Source organism: Spea bombifrons, chromosome 5, assembly GCF_027358695.1.
Source record: "Spea bombifrons isolate aSpeBom1 chromosome 5, aSpeBom1.2.pri, whole genome shotgun sequence".
Taxonomy (NCBI): Eukaryota; Metazoa; Chordata; class Amphibia; order Anura; family Pelobatidae; genus Spea; species Spea bombifrons.
In genome coordinates this window covers 3,338,999-3,360,516 of record NC_071091.1, presented here as the reverse complement: position 1 = coordinate 3,360,516, position 21,518 = coordinate 3,338,999, and the positions used below count along the sequence as shown (strand labels likewise).

The 21,518-nt window shown below is 44.1% G+C and overlaps 2 protein-coding genes across 3 annotated transcripts in view; one reads left to right on the top strand and one right to left on the bottom strand.

Annotated features, from left to right (window-relative positions):
• LOC128497502 (5-beta-cholestane-3-alpha,7-alpha-diol 12-alpha-hydroxylase) overlaps positions 1-21,518 on the top strand; it is a 187,567-nt gene that overhangs the window by 80,310 nt on the left and 85,739 nt on the right. The window lies entirely within an intron of this gene.
• LOC128497500 (mitogen-activated protein kinase kinase kinase 3-like) overlaps positions 1-21,518 on the bottom strand; it is a 55,361-nt gene that overhangs the window by 5,949 nt on the left and 27,894 nt on the right. The window contains exons 4-11 of one of the 2 annotated variants that reach the window (XM_053467597.1): positions 13,739-13,779; positions 10,341-10,440; positions 5,973-6,086; positions 4,140-4,251; positions 3,635-3,753; positions 2,214-2,287; positions 1,172-1,236; positions 58-150 (exon numbers count right to left, since the gene is read on the bottom strand). In XM_053467597.1, the coding sequence (XP_053323572.1) occupies positions 58-150; positions 1,172-1,236; positions 2,214-2,287; positions 3,635-3,753; positions 4,140-4,251; positions 5,973-6,086; positions 10,341-10,440; positions 13,739-13,779 (718 nt within the window). The remainder of the gene's footprint in view (positions 1-57; positions 151-1,171; positions 1,237-2,213; positions 2,288-3,634; positions 3,754-4,139; positions 4,252-5,972; positions 6,087-10,340; positions 10,441-13,738; positions 13,780-21,518) is intronic. The other variant, XM_053467598.1, reaches the window with a different exon arrangement.

The window sequence follows — 21,518 nt, the reverse complement described above, 5'->3', positions numbered from 1 at the left end:
GGAAATGAATAATAATCTGTCCCAGTTCTATTATCTGGGTGCGTCCGGCGCTCTCACCGTCGTTGTAGTCTTTCCGGCTCTGTGAAAAGTGGAACTGGCGGGGGAAAGTGCCTCCTTTCCCGAACCTTTCGTACAGCGGAATCTCAAAGTCTAGACAACGAAAAGAAAAGAAAAGATCATTGGAATGACTGACTAACGGTCCTGCCGGCACGCTTACAGCGCGCCATGCCAACTCCCAGTGCTACGGCACGCTTACAGCACGCCACGCCGACTCCCGGTACCACCGGCACGCTTACAGCACGCCACGCCAACTCCCAGTCCTACCGGCACGCTTACAGCACACCACACCGACTCCCAGTCCTACCGGTACGCTTACAGCATGCCACGCCGACTCCCGGTCCTGCCGGCACGCTTACAGCACACCACGCCGACTTCCAATCCTGCCGGCATGCTTACAGCACACCACGCCAACTCCCGGTCCTACCGGCACGCTTACAGCACGCCACACCGACTCCCAGTCCTCCCGGCACGCTTACAGCACGCCACGCCAACTCCCAGTCCTACCGGTACGCTTACAGCATGCCACGCCGACTCCCGGTCCTGCCGGCACGCTTACAGCACACCACGCCGACTTCCAATCCTGCCGGCATGCTTACAGCACACCACGCCAACTCCCGGTCCTACCGGCACGCTTACAGCACGCCACGCCGACTCACAGTCCTCCCGGCACGCTTACAGCACGCCACGCTGACTCCCAGTCCTGCCAGCACACTTACAGCACGCCACGCCGACTTCCAATCCTGCCGGCATGCTTACAGCACACCACGCCAACTCCCGGTCCTACCGGCACGCTTACAGCACGCCACGCCGACTCACAGTCCTGCCGGCACGCTTACAGCACGCCACGCTGACTCCCAGTCCTGCCAGCACACTTACAGCACGCCACGCCGACTTCCAATCCTGCCGGCATGCTTACAGCACACCACGCCAACTCCCGGTCCTGCTGGCACGCTTACAGCACGCCACGCTGACTCTCAGTCCTGCCGGCACGCTTACAGCACGCCACGCTTAGTCCTGCTCCCCCATATCTCCCCACAGCCCCCCCCATACCAGGAGCTCTCGGCTCTCTCGTCGTGAAGCTTTTTCAAAGAATAAAGTTAAATCCTTTTACCTAAACAATCCAAGCTGTCTTTGAGTGGACCTTTTCGTCTTGGAACCGGAGTGGAAAAAACCGGACTGAAAGCCAAAAAAAAGAGAGAGATATTGAGTTACTTTGGGATTTCCCCGACTGGAGAAATTGCACGGACTGCTCATAATGTTTGTCCAGTAAACACAGGCACTGGGGAGGAATAACTCAAGAAACCAAAGTTCAAACATGATCTCATCCCATAGGTCTGGGTGATGCGCAGCACGCTGTGTGGCAAGATGTGCACGAAAGCCATTTTAACCGTAAAATATAATTATTATTATTATTCTTTCTATGAAAGTGATTAATAGAAACAAAGCAAACAACATGTACTATAAAAAAAAGGATAAATCGTCGTTATCCAACAAAATATTTACACTAAAAACAGCTGGTGCCCCTAACAGCTTCTCCATGGGCTGGATTTAATTATCCGGCATAAAATATATTGTTGGTTTTTAATCTCAGGTTACATACATGTTATATATATATATATATATATAGATAGTTAGTGATAGGGGTTATGCTGCACTACCGTCAATGTCTGGCTCAGTATATAGTAATTGGAGTTATGTTGTACCATATCTGTTCAGTAAATGTTATTTATTTAAACTTATTTAATGTATTTATAAATTAATTTATTTTTTCAGATTTTTTCCAGTTGACACACAGTTTACAAATTTGTAAAATAAATATTCTTGTCAACATTCATATTTTTTTGTGTGTGGGGGTGGTGCCACATACAGGATCTGCCCCAGGTGCCAAATACCAAATACGCCCCTGGCTCAGGCTCAAGCGATTCCAGCCCCGTGCTGCAGTCACAACTACATATAAAGTATCAGACACAGGCGGAAGCCCAAAGAACCGGGGTAAAGAATACAAACGTTTCAGAGCTTGTGGGTGCAGTAATGGGTGCAGTGGGTAGTGGGTGCAGTGGGTAGTTGGTGCAGTAATGGGTGCAGTGGGTAGCGGGTGCAGTGGGTCGATGTAAAACGAATTTACGATGGCATCAGACCCGTGACGTACGTACCTTTCTAAGGATTGGTCCAGTGACTGACAGCTGCTCGACAGGGAACCGTTAGGACTTATGAATGGATCGAGACCCTGAGAACGTAAAGAAATGCACAAAAAAGAGATTAGCAACGCTGTCCACCCCAAAGTGCATCATTTTGGCAGGCGTGTCCTCCGAGTTTCTTCTTATTAGTAACGGAGTCAAAAGCGATGCATTTTACTGAGTTAATTGTTATAGTCACATAAACTTTCAAGAGACCTCTGAGGTCTCTGAGGATTACGTTACTTTTCATCTTCTTCCATGGTGGCCCAAAAACCTATATGACCGTTGACAGCAGGCGCCATCTTTTCTTGCACCGATACGGCTCGATCTATATCTATATCTATATCGACCTTAAAAACTACAATGGGATATTCCTAGATCAATAGACAGACTTTGTTAAAATATATATATACGCTACTGTTCAAAATTTTGGGGTCAGAAATATCCTTGTTTATGAAAGAAAAGGAGATTTTGCTCATTAAAATAACATGAAATGGATCAGAAATCCAGCACAGACGGGGTTAATGTTGTAAATGACTATTGTAGCTGGAAACGGCGGATTTTTAATGGAATATCTTCATAGGCGTACAGAGATCCTTTATCACTCCCATCACTCCTGTGTTCCAATGGCCCTTTATCACTCCCATCACTCCTGTGTCCCAATGGCCCTTTATCATTCCCATCACCCCTGGGTTCCAATGGCCCTTTATCACTCCCATCACTCCTGGGTTCCAATGGCCCTTTATCACTCCCATCACTCCTGTGACCCAATGGCCCTTTATCACTCCCATCACTCCTGTGACCCAATGGCCCTTTATTACTCCCATCACTCCTGTGACCCAATGGCCCTTTATCACTCCCATCACTCCTGTGTTCCAATGGCCCTTTATCACTCCCATCACTCCTGTGACCCAATGGCCCTTTATCACTCCCATCACTCCTGTGTCCCAATGGCCCTTTATCACTCCCATCACTCCTGTGTTCCAATGGCCCTTTATCACTCCCATCACTCCTGTGTTCCAACGCCTCTTTATCTCTCCCATCACTCCTGTGTTCCAATGGCCCTTTATCACTCCCATCACTCCTGTGTTCCAATGGCCCTTTATCTCTCCCATCACTCCTGTGTTCCAATGGCCCTTTATCTCTCCCATCACTCCTGTGTTCCAATGGCTCGTTGTGTTCTCTGATCCAAGTTTAAGTTTAAAAGGCTAATTGATGATTAGAAACCCTTTTTGTAATTATGTTACAGCCAGAAATGTCTTTATTTTCCATGAAAACTGTTGAACGGCAGTGTATTTGGTCATTATGTGTTATAAACCCTGACCTTTCAGTAATACACATTGATAGAAATAAATTCATGTAAAAACAACAAGAAACCCGGATCTTTTTCTCCTTACCTCCGGAATGAATTCCCCTTCGCTGTGAATACTCGTATACGATCCCTGCCGGGCGATTTGCTGCTGTTCCTCGGGGACGCTGCCTGGCGGCGGGGAGCTCCGGCCCGTGTGCAGCGAACCTGGAGGGGCCACACAGCTTACACTTACAGCGAGAATCTCAAGAAACATTTATTAACACTTAGTTTATTCTGTAAAACCGCCGTGGGGCTCTAACTCCCATTATTCTTAGTCGAAAAAATTATTTAACTTTAACCGTTCTTAAGTCACTGAATAAAAATGATTATTATTATTAACTCATAAATGATTATTATTTATTAACTCATAAAAGAACCATCATATTCCGCCATCGAAACGTCTTCTCTATGGATTTGTCGCTGGGAGATGTTGATATTCTTATCCCTTAACGATAGCAAAAATTCACAAGTTGTAAACTTGGCCCTTCTGTGATTTTGGGTACAAATACTTCATTTAGGCTACTAAATAAAAGTAACGCAGAAGGACTTGCCTGTGGAGCATTTCCGAGTCTTCCCGGAATCCTTGTACAAAGAACCCAAAATATCCCCCACGGATTTGGATATCCGCATTTCATATTGCTTCGGACCCACAGGCTGCAGATACTGTCAAAAAAAAAAAAAATATAATAATTTGTTTTCCTGTAAATCTCTATAAATAAAAAAATAAATATTCTGCAAATCTTAAATCTTTAAATTCCTCCAAAATAAATTTGCGGTAATTGGCGCCGTTCACAATAGTCAATACAAAGCTAATCCAAATTCCGCAGCCCCCCTCCCCAGCTTTGGCACCGAAACGGTTAAAACCATATCAACTTTTACCGGATCGACTGCAAGAAGAGAGCCAGGCTGTTTCAGAAGGAGCCAACGGGTTTTTGGCAGTAAATGATGGAAAAATTTAATAAAAATCTTTGTGAGACAATAATTCTTACTAATAGCGCGCATAAAAAATCCCTATAATCTATACGTCGCAATAAAGCGATAAATACCCCCATATCGTGTATTCTTCTACCCGGAGACGGAACATTTATTATACTTAACGTCAGGGAAAAGGGTCTCTATCTTAAATAACGAAGCTTACAGCCATACGCAATGCATTATGGGAACTCGTTAATATTCGTATCATTAAACCTGCACGCATGGGTAATGTGCGGTAAAGTTATATATTTATAATCTTATTAGTTTGCTGTCCCTGGGGCATAACTGCCAACAGACCTGGATTTGCAGGAACAGTCCCAATAGACAGGCCTATGTACGGTTTCACTAGCTGTTCTGGGAAACGTCCATTGTCCAACGCGACCGTCGGACGTACTTTCTTCACAGCGTCTAAAATGGGCACTTGGGTTACCCTGTCCATGTTCTCCCGTTCTTTATAACTTTCTCGTTTCTTCTGTCTCCTTTATTTTTTTTCCCTCTTCTCTCTTTATTCTATCTCTGCTCATTTCTCTCCATCCTTCCCTCTCTTTTTTCTTTCCTTTTGTCATCCTCTCTCCTCCCCTTTCTCTTTTTTTCTCTCCTCTCTCTTTATCCTCTCCTTTCTTCCTTGTTTCCCTTCTCCTTTCTCTTTCTTGTCTTCCCTCTCGTTTCTCTTTTTCTCTCCTCTCTCTTTACCCTCTCTCCTCTGCTTTCTCGATTTTCTTTCTTGTCTCCTGTTCTCCCGTGACATATTTTGTCACTCCAGTAAATGATGCCACAAAAGATGCCAGCCCCAAGTGACGTCCATGTAAGATGATGTCACCGTAGCGTGGTCGTGTTGTCACGCGGTGGAACCTGCATTCAGTGGGTGAAGGCGCACGCCGCTCTAGAAGGTTATTAAACATGGCCTACAATAACGCCCTGCAGGAAAACTTTAAAACAAGGGGGAAAAAAGCAGCCCCAAAAACTGCAATCGCACCGCGCTGACGAGCGTTGGCCGGGTTTCCATGCAGAATCCGATAGGACCGATAGGATAAGATGTATTATTTACCATCGAGAACTTTTGGCCATGCGCCGGTCATCTTCTGGATTTACCGTGGTGACCGGACACGAGCTGTGAGCTGACCGATAAACTGGACAAATATTTCCCCCCCACCCCCCCCCAACGTCTGGCTTTGAGTAGATTCTTCCGTTTTGGGGGTTTTTTTACGACTAAAAAACTTTCTACGCCGGTCCTTGACATTTTAACCGAACACATATGAGGCGTCACGCATGATGATTAATGTGACCGGATCGCTTTAATCTTCGGTATGATCCTTCCGCTCTGAGATTTTTTTTCATCGCCTCCTGTCTGCTGCCCAAACCACCCTCCCCGAATCCACAACTCCCGGCGGAACACAAAGTCCACTCACGATATTTTTCTTTGGCACTTTCACAAGTATTTTCAAACTCTTCAAAGAGAGGCTCATGTCCAAGTTTTCTAAGGCTTTGTCCAAATCATCCTGACACTTCAGAGGAACCAGGAGCTGGAAGACATCGGAGGAAAAATATCCGTGATTCACAAAAACGTGGAAACAAAAGGAGTCTGCATTCTCAATCGCGATTATTTACAACACGATCATTCTACCAGCAAATAACATGCAATACATGTTTATACCTACCTCCCGCAGAACCCCCAGCGCTGTATACAGTAATATAACCCCCAGCGCTGTATACAGTAATATAACCCCCAGCGCTGTATACAGTAATGTAACCCCCCCAGCGCTGTATACAGTAATATAACCCCCAGCACTGTATACAGTAATATAACCCCCAGCGCTGTATACAGTAATATAACCCCCCAGCACTGTATACAGTAATAACCCCCAGCGCTGTATACAGTAATAACCCCCAGCGCTGTATACAGTAATATAACCCCCACCGCTGTATACAGTAATATAACCCCCACCGCTGTATACAGTAATATAACCCCCCAGCGCTGTATAAAGTAATATAACCCCAGCGCTGTATACAGTAATATAACCCCCAGCGCTGTATACAGTAATATAACCCCCAGCGCTGTATACAGTAATATAACCCCCAGCGCTGTATACAGTAATATAACCCCCCAGCACTGTATACAGTAATAACCCCCAGCGCTGTATACAGTAATAACCCCCAGCGCTGTATACAGTAATATAACCCCCACCGCTGTATACAGTAATATAACCCCCACCGCTGTATACAGTAATATAACCCCCCAGCGCTGTATAAAGTAATATAACCCCAGCGCTGTATACAGTAATATAACCCCCAGCGCTGTATACAGTAATATAACCCCCCAGCACTGTATACAGTAATATAACCCCCAGCACTGTATACAGTAATATAACCCCCCAGTGCTGTATACAGTAATATAACCCCCCCAGCGCTGTATACAGTAATAACCCCCCAGCACTGTATACAGTAATATAACCCCCAGCGCTGTATACAGTAATATAACCCCCCCAGCGCTGTATACAGTAATAACCCCCCAGCACTGTATACAGTAATATAACCCCCACCGCTGTATACAGTAATATAACCCCCACCGCTGTATACAGTAATATAACCCCCCAGCGCTGTATAAAGTAATATAACCCCAGCGCTGTATACAGTAATATAACCCCCAGCGCTGTATACAGTAATATAACCCCCCAGCACTGTATACAGTAATATAACCCCCAGCACTGTATACAGTAATATAACCCCCCAGTGCTGTATACAGTAATATAACCCCCCCAGCGCTGTATACAGTAATAACCCCCCAGCACTGTATACAGTAATATAACCCCCAGCGCTGTATACAGTAATATAACCCCCCCAGCGCTGTATACAGTAATAACCCCCCAGCACTGTATACAGTAATATAACCCCCAGCGCTGTATACAGTAATATAACCCCCAGCGCTGTATACAGTAATATAACCCCCAGCGCTGTATACAGTAATATAACCCCCAGCGCTGTATACAGTAATATAACCCCCCAGCACTGTATACAGTAATAACCCCCAGCGCTGTATACAGTAATAACCCCCAGCGCTGTATACAGTAATATAACCCCCACCGCTGTATACAGTAATATAACCCCCACCGCTGTATACAGTAATATAACCCCCCAGCGCTGTATAAAGTAATATAACCCCAGCGCTGTATACAGTAATATAACCCCCAGCGCTGTATACAGTAATATAACCCCCCAGCACTGTATACAGTAATATAACCCCCAGCACTGTATACAGTAATATAACCCCCCAGTGCTGTATACAGTAATATAACCCCCCCAGCGCTGTATACAGTAATAACCCCCCAGCACTGTATACAGTAATATAACCCCCAGCGCTGTATACAGTAATATAACCCCCCCAGCGCTGTATACAGTAATAACCCCCCAGCACTGTATACAGTAATATAACCCCCAGCGCTGTATACAGTAATATAACCCCCAGCGCTGTATACAGTAATATAACCCCCAGCGCTGTATACACAGTAATATTATATAAGCCCCCTTTAATGCCCAATAGTTTTGTCCCAATTAACTCCCTTTATCTGCAGACTTGGAGGCACCATTGTTGTCAGTCATGTGATATTTATGCCAATGCTGTTCCTCCATAGACTTTCATTAGTCAGAGAGTCCAACTGGGTGGGTAAGACCGAGCCATTCTATTGTTCCCCACAGGCAGTATGATAAGGAGTCGGGGGGGTTAGTAGATCGGGGTTCAGATAACAGAGCGAGAATCATACAAATGGCTGATATGCAGCTGCCTGAAAACTTTATATTATGGGGCAAAAACTAGAATATTTTGGAAAACGTTAAATCCTCAGAACACGATATTCCTAGCATGCTTTGTAATGTGTTTTCTGATTGGTGGAGGAATCCCGAGTGCCCGTAATGCCCCTATGATATTCGATTCCGTGGCTCAGCCTGTGGATGAAATCTTTTTATTTTTTTTAACTGGAAATCTTTTTCATACACGTCATTATGTGATGTATTTTTGGGGGGAAGACGTCTGCTTTAAAAGGCATTGAATTAAACTCAGTTTCAGTGGAACGGAAAGCCGTCTGGCGAAAACAATGAAAGGACAGCGATTGGGAAGTTTCTCTTCTGCAGCAGGAAGTACAACAATAAAGCCGTTTCATGTATCCTGGAGCAATTTATTCAGAAAACCAATTAGGTCAATATATATATATATAGATATAGATATATACGGTATATAAATATATACATTGCATAATACGAGATAGGCCGTGGGGTGTTAACGCTGAAGCGGAACAAAAACATTTCACTAAAATCAGGGTTATGGAACGTTTACAAGAGTCCAATGTAATAAAAAAAACTCGCTAACCATAAGCTGCTTGTATTTTAGAGCATATTTTAACATTTCACAAATCAACGCTTCATCCCCCCCCCAACACACACGCATTTCATTATATTTTTTTTGTGCTTGCTTTTTTTTTGAGCAGCACGGGGGAAGCATTTAAACAGCGCACCTCTGGCTTCCTAAAAAAAGACATTGGTGTAAAACACTGACACACCTAAAATATAAAGGGATAATAATTCTCCAGCTTGCCAGAGAACAGCTCATGCGGCATCTTTTTTAAAAAATGTATTAAAAAATTATGCAAATTATTTTAAAACAATAATAAATATTAATATAATAAATATACTATACATATATATGTATATATATATTATATATATACGCGCACCAGAAATTTCAACTGATTGTAAACTCACAACACCAGGGCCGCCTTCGCCTTCTGCACCAATATGCCTTAACATGCGTCCATATTGTAACAGCGCTACAAAATCTGCTGGCGCTATAACAACAATTGTAATCTACTCAACTAGTGAAAAGTGAGAAATTTAGCAGACGAATACAAACGTTTTTTTTTTTTACGTTACTGGATACTAACATTTTTACTGTTTTTTAAAATATCTCATTGATCCTTCCCTCTGTATAGATAATTTTTTTTTTTAATTTTATATTTAAAATTGACACCTGGACTGTGTATATTTTTTATATATTTTTTTTTTATTAAAATTAAAATAAATATTCTATGAAAAAAAAAGTTAAAAAAAAAAAAAAGAAAATGTAAAGTTTATTACACGTTCTGTATGTTTTCCGGCTGCCAGCAGGTGGCAGCGTTCCGGCACTGAACTGTGTAGGATTTGAATCCAGGAAGCTCTTCCACTCAGCGATTGGAGGATATTTTCGCTCTGATACTGCCTGATCGGGCATCGCTGCACGGAAAACCTCAGAGCCAAGCGGAGTTTTCCTACAACGCTGCCAAAAAACTGCCCTGGTCTCAAAAAAAAAGCATTCCGCTAAAAAAAAATTAAATATTCCATGTATACGACACGTAAAACATATTTTTCCACATAGAAAAAAGTGCTCTGAAGTTCCATATACAATATTTAAGTAAAAAAAAAAAAAAAAACAATCCTCTTTTTAAAAAGAGATTTTGCCTTTTTTTAAGTCCTTTTTTTTTTTAAAGTAAAATAATCCTATGACTAAATAATTATTTTAATAGAATTCTAAGTATAATAAAGGTTTCTTTAATAATTCTAGATTTTATAAGTATACGTTTGGATTTGGGTTATAATTTTCCGATTGTAACAGATATTTATTGGTCGAGTTCTATAGCACCGTTATATTTCGCGGCGCTGAATTGGCGATGTGTCGGCACGGCATAGTGGATTGTGGGCATGAGAGTTAATAGTCGCCGAGTCGGGTCGGGGTAAAGAAGCGGAGCGATTACCTCATTGTTTGCATAGTGTAATTCCATTGTTTGCCCGAAGGCATCTGTAACTTTCTGCATGACATCTTTGAACTTTATCGGCCTCCGAAACTCAATAATCCTGCAAGAGAAAAAAAAACACACAATACATAATCCTTTACAGTTTGTGCCGTACACATCAAAGCATCCGGCCCCATTCGGCCCCCGTCTAGTCGCCCGTTTCTCCTGCTGTAACGACTCAAACCTTAATCAGTCGTTGGTGTCGTCTTAGATTCAGGAGCCGTATGTCTATCCCATGCATGTTTAATCCCCTCACTGTATTACAACCACTGCTGCTGAGAGGCTTTTCCACTTATCTATCACCCTTTCGGTAAAGTAAAATGTTCTTTTTTTGGGGGGGTCATCAATCTGTAGAGTACTCCTGTTCATTGTGGCCTCATACATGATGAGAAAGTCCATAGGAATCGCTATATATATGGGTATGGAGCTTCAGCTGTGAAGTATTGCTTTATTAAGAGGGGAGTGGATAAGTGGAAATGCCTCCCATAAGTGGTGGTTGAGAGGGTTTTTAAACTGCAAAGGATAGGTATAAGGCTTTTCGGAACAACAGGTGAGAAAAATGGACAGTCTGGATGGGTCATCATAGCCACAGATCTCAACTAAATGTTAAACCATCGTTTTTCCTCCTTGCTAAACTGATCGATCTATATGACTGCCGGCGTTTTATAACCAACTCAGAAAGGTCTTTAACGCGCCAGCCTTCCGTTACCAGAATCAGTGCAGGAAACGCCATGAAATAGCTTAAAATAGCTATTGAAAATAAATAAATATATATATAAAGGCGTGACTAGGGTGGTAACGGCGGGAGAGTTAGCATCTCCTGTAGCGGGGACTCGCAGAATGACTCAGAATTCCCAAGTCTCGCTTCCAAGGCAAGTTATTCCTCGACCCCTGCGAAATGTTATTGTGTCTGGGCGAGCGAGCGAGACACAATACGCCTCATCCGACTCACATCTACTAACAAATATTACTAAATATTTCATATGTTTGGGAGAAAAAGACGCAAAAAAAGTCATCTGGGAATCACTTTCCGCTGAATTTAACACTTTCATCACTGACCATCCCTCTCACTGCTCAATGCCCAAGCTCTTCCCTGAAATAATTCACTTTTTTTTTCTGGGAATACTTAATTGTCATGTGACATAAAAGCAGACGCTAAGCTGTTGCCATAGAAACCAGAAGAAAAAAAACACAACTTTTTCTTCCGGATGAACTCTGCTGTCACTATTTTTTTTCATAATTCTAAAACAATAGACAATTGAATGGCTCAGTCTTAATCACTCAGTCAGACTCTCTGACTAATGAAAGTCTATGGAGGAACGGACTTCATTAGCATCGCCATAAAGCATCAGCTCAGTGTGGTGTTTGAAAACAGGTTTTCAATGCTTAAAGTTTTTTGTTGTTTTTTATTCGTTGGACTTCCCCTTTAAGAGATCCAGATCCATGACTTTAGTAGCCATTCCGTCCAATACAAAGTCTTTTCCTCTACGGGATCGATGAGCGTAAAAACATCCCAACAAGATCGTTTCCATTAAACTGGCAACGGACAGGCAGCGGGCTACAACTATTATTATTTTTATAGGTCACGCTATTATTCTAGGATCTGTGCCCAAAATCTGCTTATCTAGAAGGATAGAGTCAGAAGGTCCCGCGCATACACAGCGCATACACAGCACTCGGGCCACACAACAAACACTCCGAAGGTAATTCATGCACCTTTTCCACGGGAAGTGTGTGAAGGAAACCAAAGGTTCTACATTTAGAAACAAGCAGCAAATCATCCGAGGCTGACAAACAGGAGTGTAAAAGAATGAAATACAGAAAAAAAAAAAAAATACTGAAGAAGGTTTAACAAAAAAATACAGGAAAAAAATAAAAATAGAGAAGAAAATAAAAGCACTTTGAGCATGCAGATACCAGAAGCAACCGTACAAAGCTGCATCCTGCAAAATACCCCGTAGCTGCGCATTCCTTGGCTTTCCATGCACTGCCAGAGACTGCAAACAGTGAGTGCACCCCATGCGCAAACAGGGGCTTCCTCACTGCAGGTTTGAGTTCTTACTTTGCACTCATACTCGAGTCGTGTTGGCCACCTGGGTGCTAGCGCTGAAAGACTGCTTTAATCAAGATGCTGAGAATATGTACAGTGTGGAGGAGAGAAGAGAAAGGAGAGGGGGAGAGAGTGGACAGAGTGGAGAGGGGACAGAGTGGAGAGGGGACAGAGTGGAGAGTGGAGAGGGGACAGAGTGGAGAGTGGAGAGGGGGCAGAGTGGAGAGGGGGCAGAGGGGAGAGAGAGGGGAGAGAGAGGGGGAGAGAGAGGGGGAGAGAGAGGGGGAGAGAGGGGATAGGAAGAGAGGGGAGAGAGAGGGGAGAGAGAGGGGAGTGAGAGGGGGAGAGAGAGGGGAGAGGAAGAGAGAGGAGATGAGAGAGAGAGAGAGGAGATGAGAGAGAGAGAGAGAGAGGGGAGAGGAGAGAGAGAGGGGAGAGGAGAGAGAGAGGGGAGAGGAGAGAGAGAGGGGAGAGGAAGAGAGAAGGGAGAGGAAGAGAGGAAGAGAGAGGGGAGAGAGAGAGAGGGGGGAGAGAGAGAGGAGAGGAGAGAGGAGAGGAGAGGGGAGAGAGAGAGAGGGGAGAGAGAGAGAGGGGAGAGGAAGAGAGAGGGGAGAGAGAGAGAGGGGAGAGAGAGAGAGGGGAGAGAGAGAGAGGGGAGAGAGAGAGAGAGAGAGGAGATGAGAGAGAGAGGAGATGAGAGAGAGAGAGGAGAGGGAGAGAGAGAGAGGAGAGGGAGAGAGAGAGAGAGGAGAGGGGAGAGAGAGGAGAGGGAGAGGGAGAGAGAGGAGAGGGGAGATAGAGGAGAGGGGAGAGAGAGGAGAGGAGAGAGAGAGAGGAGAGGAGAGAGAGAGAGGAGAGGAGAGAAACATTGAAATACATAAATGGATTTAATAAAGCACTAGATGAAAGATTATTCCACAGGAGGAGAAAAGTTACAACAAGAGACCGGAATCTAACACTAGAGCGTCAGAGACTGAGATGGAATATAAAGAAGTTTTACTTTACATAGAGGGTGGTAGATAACTGAAACAACCTCCCAGCAGAAGTGGAGCGGGGAATATGTTTATGTATTAATCATTTATATTAGAATAAAACGTCGCGGTAAAGCCCTAGCCGCTCCTCCAACCAAACCACCAAGAATAAAAGCGCCCCCCGCTGGACACGGGATGTAGAGGCGTGAGGAGGTATGAAGGATTAACCCCCGCGTGTCAGAATGAATAATCGCTCCTATAATAATAACATGCACTGAAATCTGACGGCTTGGGTTGCGTCTTCGCTTCCCCCGTGAAGCGCTGAGCTGCTGACGCACCTCTTTTCTCCGTTGTATTCAAACTTAATCCTGGCATCCTGCTGGAGAAGAAAAAAAGGATAATTTAGTAAAAATACTGAAAATAGGAAGAAAAAGAAGAATTTTAATAAAAAAGTGAAATAATATTATGATTAATATCAATAATAATAATAAAAATAGGAAGAAAAATTATTTTAATAATATAGTGAAATATCATCAATAATAGTAATATTAATAATTATTATTATTTAGAAAAATAAAGTGATTATTAATGATAATGATAAAAAAAATAATAAATAGCATAATTATATACATTTTATTTATTTCATTTAAATTTAATTATTATTATTATTACTTTTATTATTACCGGTATTACATTTTATTTATAGAAACACAGATTTAACTATACATTATACAGGGCCGGTGCAGCCTTTCACAATACACAGGGAAGCCAGGAGTTTCCCAGCATGCATCTGACATCTTCTGGATCGGCTACTAATTTTATATATTTTCATATTTTTTTTAAATCTGTCCTTTTTATTTGGATGATAAACGGCCCCCCGGACGCCGTCATATTCCTGAATTTTAGGGCACAGTCTCCTAAACCCTGAAATCAGACACTTTTCATGGATACAATGTGCAAAAACGAAGAGGAAATAACCCTTTTATTGCCGTCTGACGTCACCGAGCTTATTGAGCATCGTAGAAACACCTCGGTGTAAGCAGGGCACCGCAAACAGAAACATTACACAGTTTGGATACACAGACTCATTTTCAGCACATAAACAGAATTTGCCGGCAGATCGGCCCCATTCGGCCCCCGTCTAGTCTGTCCGTTTCTCCTGCTGTAAAGACTTAAACCTTAATCAGTCGTTGGTCTCGTCTTAGATTCAGGAGCCGTATGTCTATCCCGCGCATGTTTAATCCCCTCACTGTATTACCCTCTACCACTTCTGCTGGGAGGCTGTTCCACTTATCTATCACCCTTTCAGTAAAGTTCCATCTAAGCCTCCGACCCTCCAGCTTTAGAATATAACCATTGGCAGCGCCTATTCCCCCCCAGACTCCACACGGTGAGGGACAGGCTGGAGCTGCCGGGGGCCAATGTCTTTGTACCCCTTCTGAAAGCGGACGCAGCGTAAGCGCGGGGTAGGAGCTCTGATTCTGCCCCGGGTGCCGGAGACCCTGGTTCTGTGTAATTATATTGAGCTTCCGCCATGGGACGGGGCCACGCTAGGTGTAAGTCCTCCCCGTGAGGCCCGGACTTTGCCCCGCGGGACACACCTCGGATCCTCTTGATTGGAAAGTAATGGCGCTGCGCGGGCGGCCTGAAGAATTTCACGTATTTACAACTTGTCTGCAAGCCGAGGACATAAAAGCTAACTTTCCATAATCTCATCCTCCGGATGACGGGGCCGCGAACCAACTACTGAACACGCAGTACAGCTGGTGCATTTCACCAGTAACCCTTTCCCTGCCCTCCTCCTAACCCGGGGGGGGGGGCGATTTAGGGGTACGGACCCCGCAAGTATCTCCTGAATCCATGTAATGTATCAAAGTTGAAACAGTGGTCTTATCACCATGGCAACCAACGGAATGGTCCAGTTACTATTCCAAAGTTGCAAGTAGCCCTTTACGACCAACAATGATGTTGTTCATACATGTTCCGTGCACCTGATACTGGAGCAGAGCTAATAGATTGTAAGCTCACAGGACCAGAGCTCTCAGTATGTCTTAAAGGGACAGCCCAACCTCCGTCGCTCTTTAACGCATATGACAGCAGCGTGGTCCCGCCGTATACATTCGCTTATGTCATTGTCGGCTGTTGGCCTTAAAGCCCCAGCGCCGCCTCGTCGTCATCCCCAGTCCGGCCCCGGCTGGCTGCGCCTCTGTTAACCCCTTAAGCAGCAGAAGGACCAGCAGTCAAACGGTTAATCGCTTTTCAGTCCCTCCCTGCAGCCTTACTTTGGTTCTAATCACGTTCAGGATGACATCACGTCATATAGAGTTTCAGACATCTGGAGTTTGTTCCTCCCCGTATAAAAGACAGCGGTGGTTTCCCGAGGGGACATTTAAAGGGCCGGGCTGTTAATTGGCACCTAATGTGCAGAATTCCTTTTTATACGGCGGTGAACGTCCGTACCCGGCGACCGGTGCTCCGAATCGGGATATCCGGAGCGCACGTCTCCACTGCCATTGGTTGGACGGTAACGGCATACGTAACAGCTTTCCCGAGTCTCACAGTGGGACTTCCCACCATCATCCTACACACATGAATGCTAAAGGAGTACCACGCCACCAGTACCAACACACGCAACGACAGGGAGATAAAACCCGACATACAGGACTGTTCCAGGAAATTGGGGAAAGTTGGCAGCTCTGTAAAGCGCGATCACCGAGCTCTAAGAGACGCAAGAAGGATCATCGATGACATCACACAATGACTTCTGTCTTCATAGCTCTCGAGGACCTTGTGTTTATTTCTTAGGGTATCAGAGACCCCTCTCCATTACTTTATATTTATTTATATAGCGCCTGCAGACTCCGTAGCGCTGTACAAATCGCACACAACGACAAACTGGTACAAAAGGAGAAGAGGGCGCTGCTCCCGGGAGCTTACGATCTAGTCGGTGGATGAGGGGAGGTGATACAGTAGGAGAGGAGAGGGATGGGTTGGGCGAGTCCGGGGTATCTGTAGAGGTTGTTGGTCGTTCAGATGGGTTGATTAGGATGACGGCTGAGAGTGATAGGAGGAAAGATTGTGCACTTGTTGGAAATGGCGGGTTTCCTCCTCACCCGATTTCAGGGTACGGACCCCTCATTCAGACCCCGCAAGTATCTCCTGAATCCATGTAATGTATCAAAGTTGAAAAAGTGGTCTTATCACCATGGCAACCAACGGAATGGTCCAGTTACTATTCCAAAGTCGCAAGTAGCCCTTTATCCTACACACATGAATGCTAAAGGAGTACATCATATTTATTTATATAGCGCCTGCAGACTCCGTAGCGCTGTACAAATCGCACACAACGACAAACTGCTACAAAAGGAGAAGAGGGCGCTGCTCCCGGGAGCTTACGATCTAGTCGGTGGATGAGGGGAAGTGATACAGTAGGAGAGGAGAGGGATGAGTTGGGCGAGTCCGGGGTATCTGTAGAGGTTGTTGGTCGTTCAGATGGGTTGATTAGGATGACGGCTGAGAGTGATAGGAGGAAAGATTGTGCGCTTGTTGGAAATGGCGGGTTTCAGGAGAGAAACCCCCCCCCCAAAAAAAAACATGGTGCGCAAAACTCCTGTTAAAGCACAGATAGATTATTATCATTTATATTATATATATATATATTACCGGTATATATATTTATATAATATATAATATATTTATATATATATACGCACCCCACTTAGCTGCGAGGTGGCAGCTCCTTCCAGCGAGCGAAGGGTGAACAGCGATAGAAAACCTCTGTTTTCTGTAAACCTCCTGCCAAAAAACCAAAGCCATGTTTTCTTTTTTTTCTAATTCATTCTGCGTTCCGTCCCAAAACTTCCGCCCACTCTCATCGCCCCCCCGAGTCCGAAGATCTGCCGCGGCCTCGTTCCAAAGTAAATACGTGGAGCCGGAGAAATCCGCCGTCCCGGCGTGGAAACAGAAACCGTGTGCGCGTGCGGCCCAGCTGGAATAAATGCCCCGGGGCAATGAGGGGGGGGGCATGGCCGTTCATACTGCCTCCAACAGGCCAGGTGTGGTATTGCACCCAACAGGGGCACCTGTGCCAACATTACAGATACCCACATGGAGGAATAGCAAGCAGCAGGAAGGGTGGGGGGGACATACATGACCCCGCCCACGTTACCCAAAGAGCCCCCTTGGAGCGCTAAGCTTCGGAGCGCATTGTACGGCGCTGCGGAATATGACGGCGCTATATAAAACAATAAATAATAATAACACAATGGAGGTCTGTCCTGCAACATCACAGAAGCGCCCAGATAATCTCAGAGGGTCTCCCCAACTGACCCACGATCGCTACGCCCGACAGTAGGCAAGCTGCATGGGACAATCAGAAAATCAGGACTGGACAACAAAAAACGAGCTTGTATATTGCACCCAACAGGTTAATTGTTTACACTGCCTTCCGGACCCTCATCGCGGCAGACAGAGCTGTACAGAGTGTTGAGTTTGCCAGTCGTATATCCCACGAAATTCTGTACATCGCTATAGTCAGTGGTTGCCATCGGCAACTGCGTCACAATCCGCTTCATTACCAAGGGGTTGAAACCGGACCAGTATGGGGGGAAACCTCCATCGTTTATCGTTTTTTTGCATTTTTCGGTACATTTTTAGTGCACGGTGTATAATTTTTATCACTTTTGTCCAGCGTTGGTCCCGTTCACGGATCATCGGTGCAGGGTTTCACTTCACAAACGCTAATAATCTGTAAAGGTCCGTCGCGCGTTCTGAAGCTCATTACAAAGTACGTTTCATGATTTGGGAGCAGGAACGCTCTGCGAGGCCGATCTCTGTTAATTAGAAACACGTACCGAGCCGAGTACAGAGAGAGGTACAGAGCCGAGCACAGAGTATAGTACAGAGCGGGGTACAGAGCCGAGTACAGAGCGGGGTACAGAGCCGAGTACAGAGCGGGGTACAGAGCAGGGTACAGAGCGGGGTACAGAGCGGGGTACAGAGCGGGGTACAGAGCGGAGGACAGAGTGGAGTGCAGAGCCGAGTACAGAGCCGAGTACAGAGCAGGGTACAGAGCCGAGTACAGAGCGGGGTACAGAGCGGGGTACAGAGCGGAGGACAGAGTGGAGTACAGAGCCGAGTACAGAGCCGAGTACAGGCGGAATTGGATTTAAGGGGATTTTGGATGGTCGGCCGCGTTAAACGTCAAGGAAAATCTGAGTCTTTAGCTAAAGCAGAAATAATTTATAATTTATAACACGCCCTCACGCGCCAAGCCAAGGATATTCTAATCCAACAGGACCCCCGGGGAGAAGACAGCATGTGGAGGGGGGGCTGGGGGTATACGGGCCATCAGCACCAAACGACGCACGCGGGGAACGCAGGCCACTCCATAAAGCTCTGTCGCTGAAAGGGTTAAGGCATTCCCTACACCACAATGCTGTATTTAAAGTACCGGCCCTTTAAATATTACAACGTGTGTGTGTGTGTGTGTGTGTTTAACTCCTTTAGTGCTGGAATGCAAACCTTTTCCCCATCTGCCCGTTGCTAAACTGTTGTATAAAATCAGTTTGAATAGCAGGGAGACATACAGGGCTCCGTGCAGATATTTCATTATATTCATTATTATATATAATCTATACATTTGATCGACAGAGCGAGGCGGTTACAGATCATTCCAAGAGATTTTTTTTCCCTGTGCATTTGAGCAAAGAGAGACCACGTACTGCATGTGCAGCAGATTCATCAGGTTAATTATTATTATTATATATCAGTATATTTACAAACATATATATTATGATCATTATTATTAACTATTATTATATTTTCAGTTTATTTACAAACATTTATATTATCATTATTATTGTAATTTTTACCATTATTATTATTTATTAATATTTTTATTATATTTTCGGTTTATTAACAAACATATATATTATGAGGCCCCCGCTGTCCCTGAATTAAGTTTAGAAAATGCAGTCACATGATGTCATAGTATCACGGAATTACTGCTGCCCTCGTTACGGAGAAGAAACATTTTGCTGGAACTCGTGGATTTTTTTCATTTATTTTTTTAGGTTTTTTTCCCGCACCGGTATCATTGCGCAGAGAGTAGCAGAAAAGCAGGTGTTGACGGCAAACATCTGGCGGGTTCCCCCGGTGTGATCCCGCCATCTGGATTGAGTTATGGTATCGGATCACAACGAGACTCTTCCCAGGAAACCTCAGGATCTCCAGCGCCGCCGGGGACCCCGGGGGCTGGCGGTCCGCAGACGGCAAGCACCGCGCCAGTTGCTAGGTTACCGAAAACATTTACCAAACAAGAAGCAACCGCACGCCTGCGACTCGGCCTCATTCAAAGTAAAGGCGCTGTTCCGATTAGACACTCATTGCACTCTCTGGGACGTTAAACAAATAAACCTTAGCAGATCGGAGATTTTATTTATGATTTATTTGTTTATTTATTTATTTTTCCTCTTAAAAAAATCAGGAAAGACAGAAACTTTTCTTTTGTTTCAATGGCAACAACCTATCAGTGTCTGCTTTTGTGTCACCTGACAATTAAGTGTTCCCAGCGCAAATTTTATCTTTGTAAATAACAAAAACATAAATGCTTAGAGGATGTTCTGAATCGCCGTTGTCTATCTAGTGGCCCGTGGGCCAGATGGCTCTACCGCATTACATAATGATGTAATATAGTCATAGTATTTATTATAGAAATAAATATTTATTATAGAAATTATATTAATAAATTAATTATATAAATTAAAATGTATTAATAAAAAATTGCTACTAGTATTATTATTGTTATTATTATTACTATTATTATTTTTATTATTATTGTTATTACCGTATTATTTCTATTATTATTTTATGAGAGGGAGCATATGGGGTGGAAGTTATTTAAATACAATAGAACGTGAAATACAAACTGTCTGTTTCTCATCAATCAAGAAACAACAAGATTTAATTTTTTAGGCAGCGTCCCTTAGATTTCACAGACTCTACATCACGGTTCTTTATAAAAAATCCCACCGTATATATATTTAGGTTAAACCGCAATCAGTCAGAACAGTAGCTGCCGTCACTCATCTGTGTGGAGTAATTAGTCACGTCTGCAATAATAATAATAAAAAAGCAGAAAAAAACAGAAGTTTCGGAAAAGTGAAAGCTAGTGGGTATGACTTAGTTCAAGAAATCTCACACATTAACTATACATTACGCAGGGCTTGGTCCCCATTTAATTTCCAACATATGATGGGGTTATAAGGGAGGGCTTTAGCAAAAAAAATGTATTTGACTTTTTGACATTTAGATTGGATTCAGAGTCTCACAAATTTTAATTGCCAATTTTGTTAATTCATAAAAACGTCCGAAAACGAGGAAGGACCCGAAAACGAAACAAACGAAAACGATGCAGAGAGCTCAGAATTGTGGATTGCATCTCGTTGTTTGTTTTCTCTCTCTCTCTCACTCCTGCTCTCACTCACACTCTTTCACTTGACCCAGAGTCTCCGGCTAATGCGCTGCTTTCCGGGTCTCTCAGTGACCTTCTGCTTTCTCTGAGTAGGAGGAGTAATGTGTGACCACACCCATGCCTCACCCACTTCCCATCCTACCCCTGGCTGATTTAAGGCCGCTTGGTTTAAGCCCCACCCCCCCAGATGCAAACCTAGAAGTATAAAAGTACAACAGGGGCTTGGCACTAACATAATCGAGGCTTTGGAACCCATTATGTCAAGACAGCTGAGACCTCTAGCGCTGGCAAGCAGCCAATAGAAAGTCATAAGTATTTACTATAAAGTGTCACTTGAATATTACTGAAAATTCAGGACAGCTGGTAGGTATCTGTATTTTAGCGTCTCACCACAACAGTGAAACCTTGGGAACATAACACAGCTGGGTCTAATATTGAGTTCCCATCTTGCAGCTTTAATAAGGCCTAAGAAAAGCATGCTTCTGCCCACCAGCACAACGTATATTCGGCAAACCCCCAAAAATGTACGTTTCCCGCCGTACAGCTAATATTTTACAGAAGTTGCCGTAGGAATAAAATGCATTTATTATTTCTGTGTATAAGAAACCAGCGAAAAGAGGATGTATTTGAACCATTTACTTTTC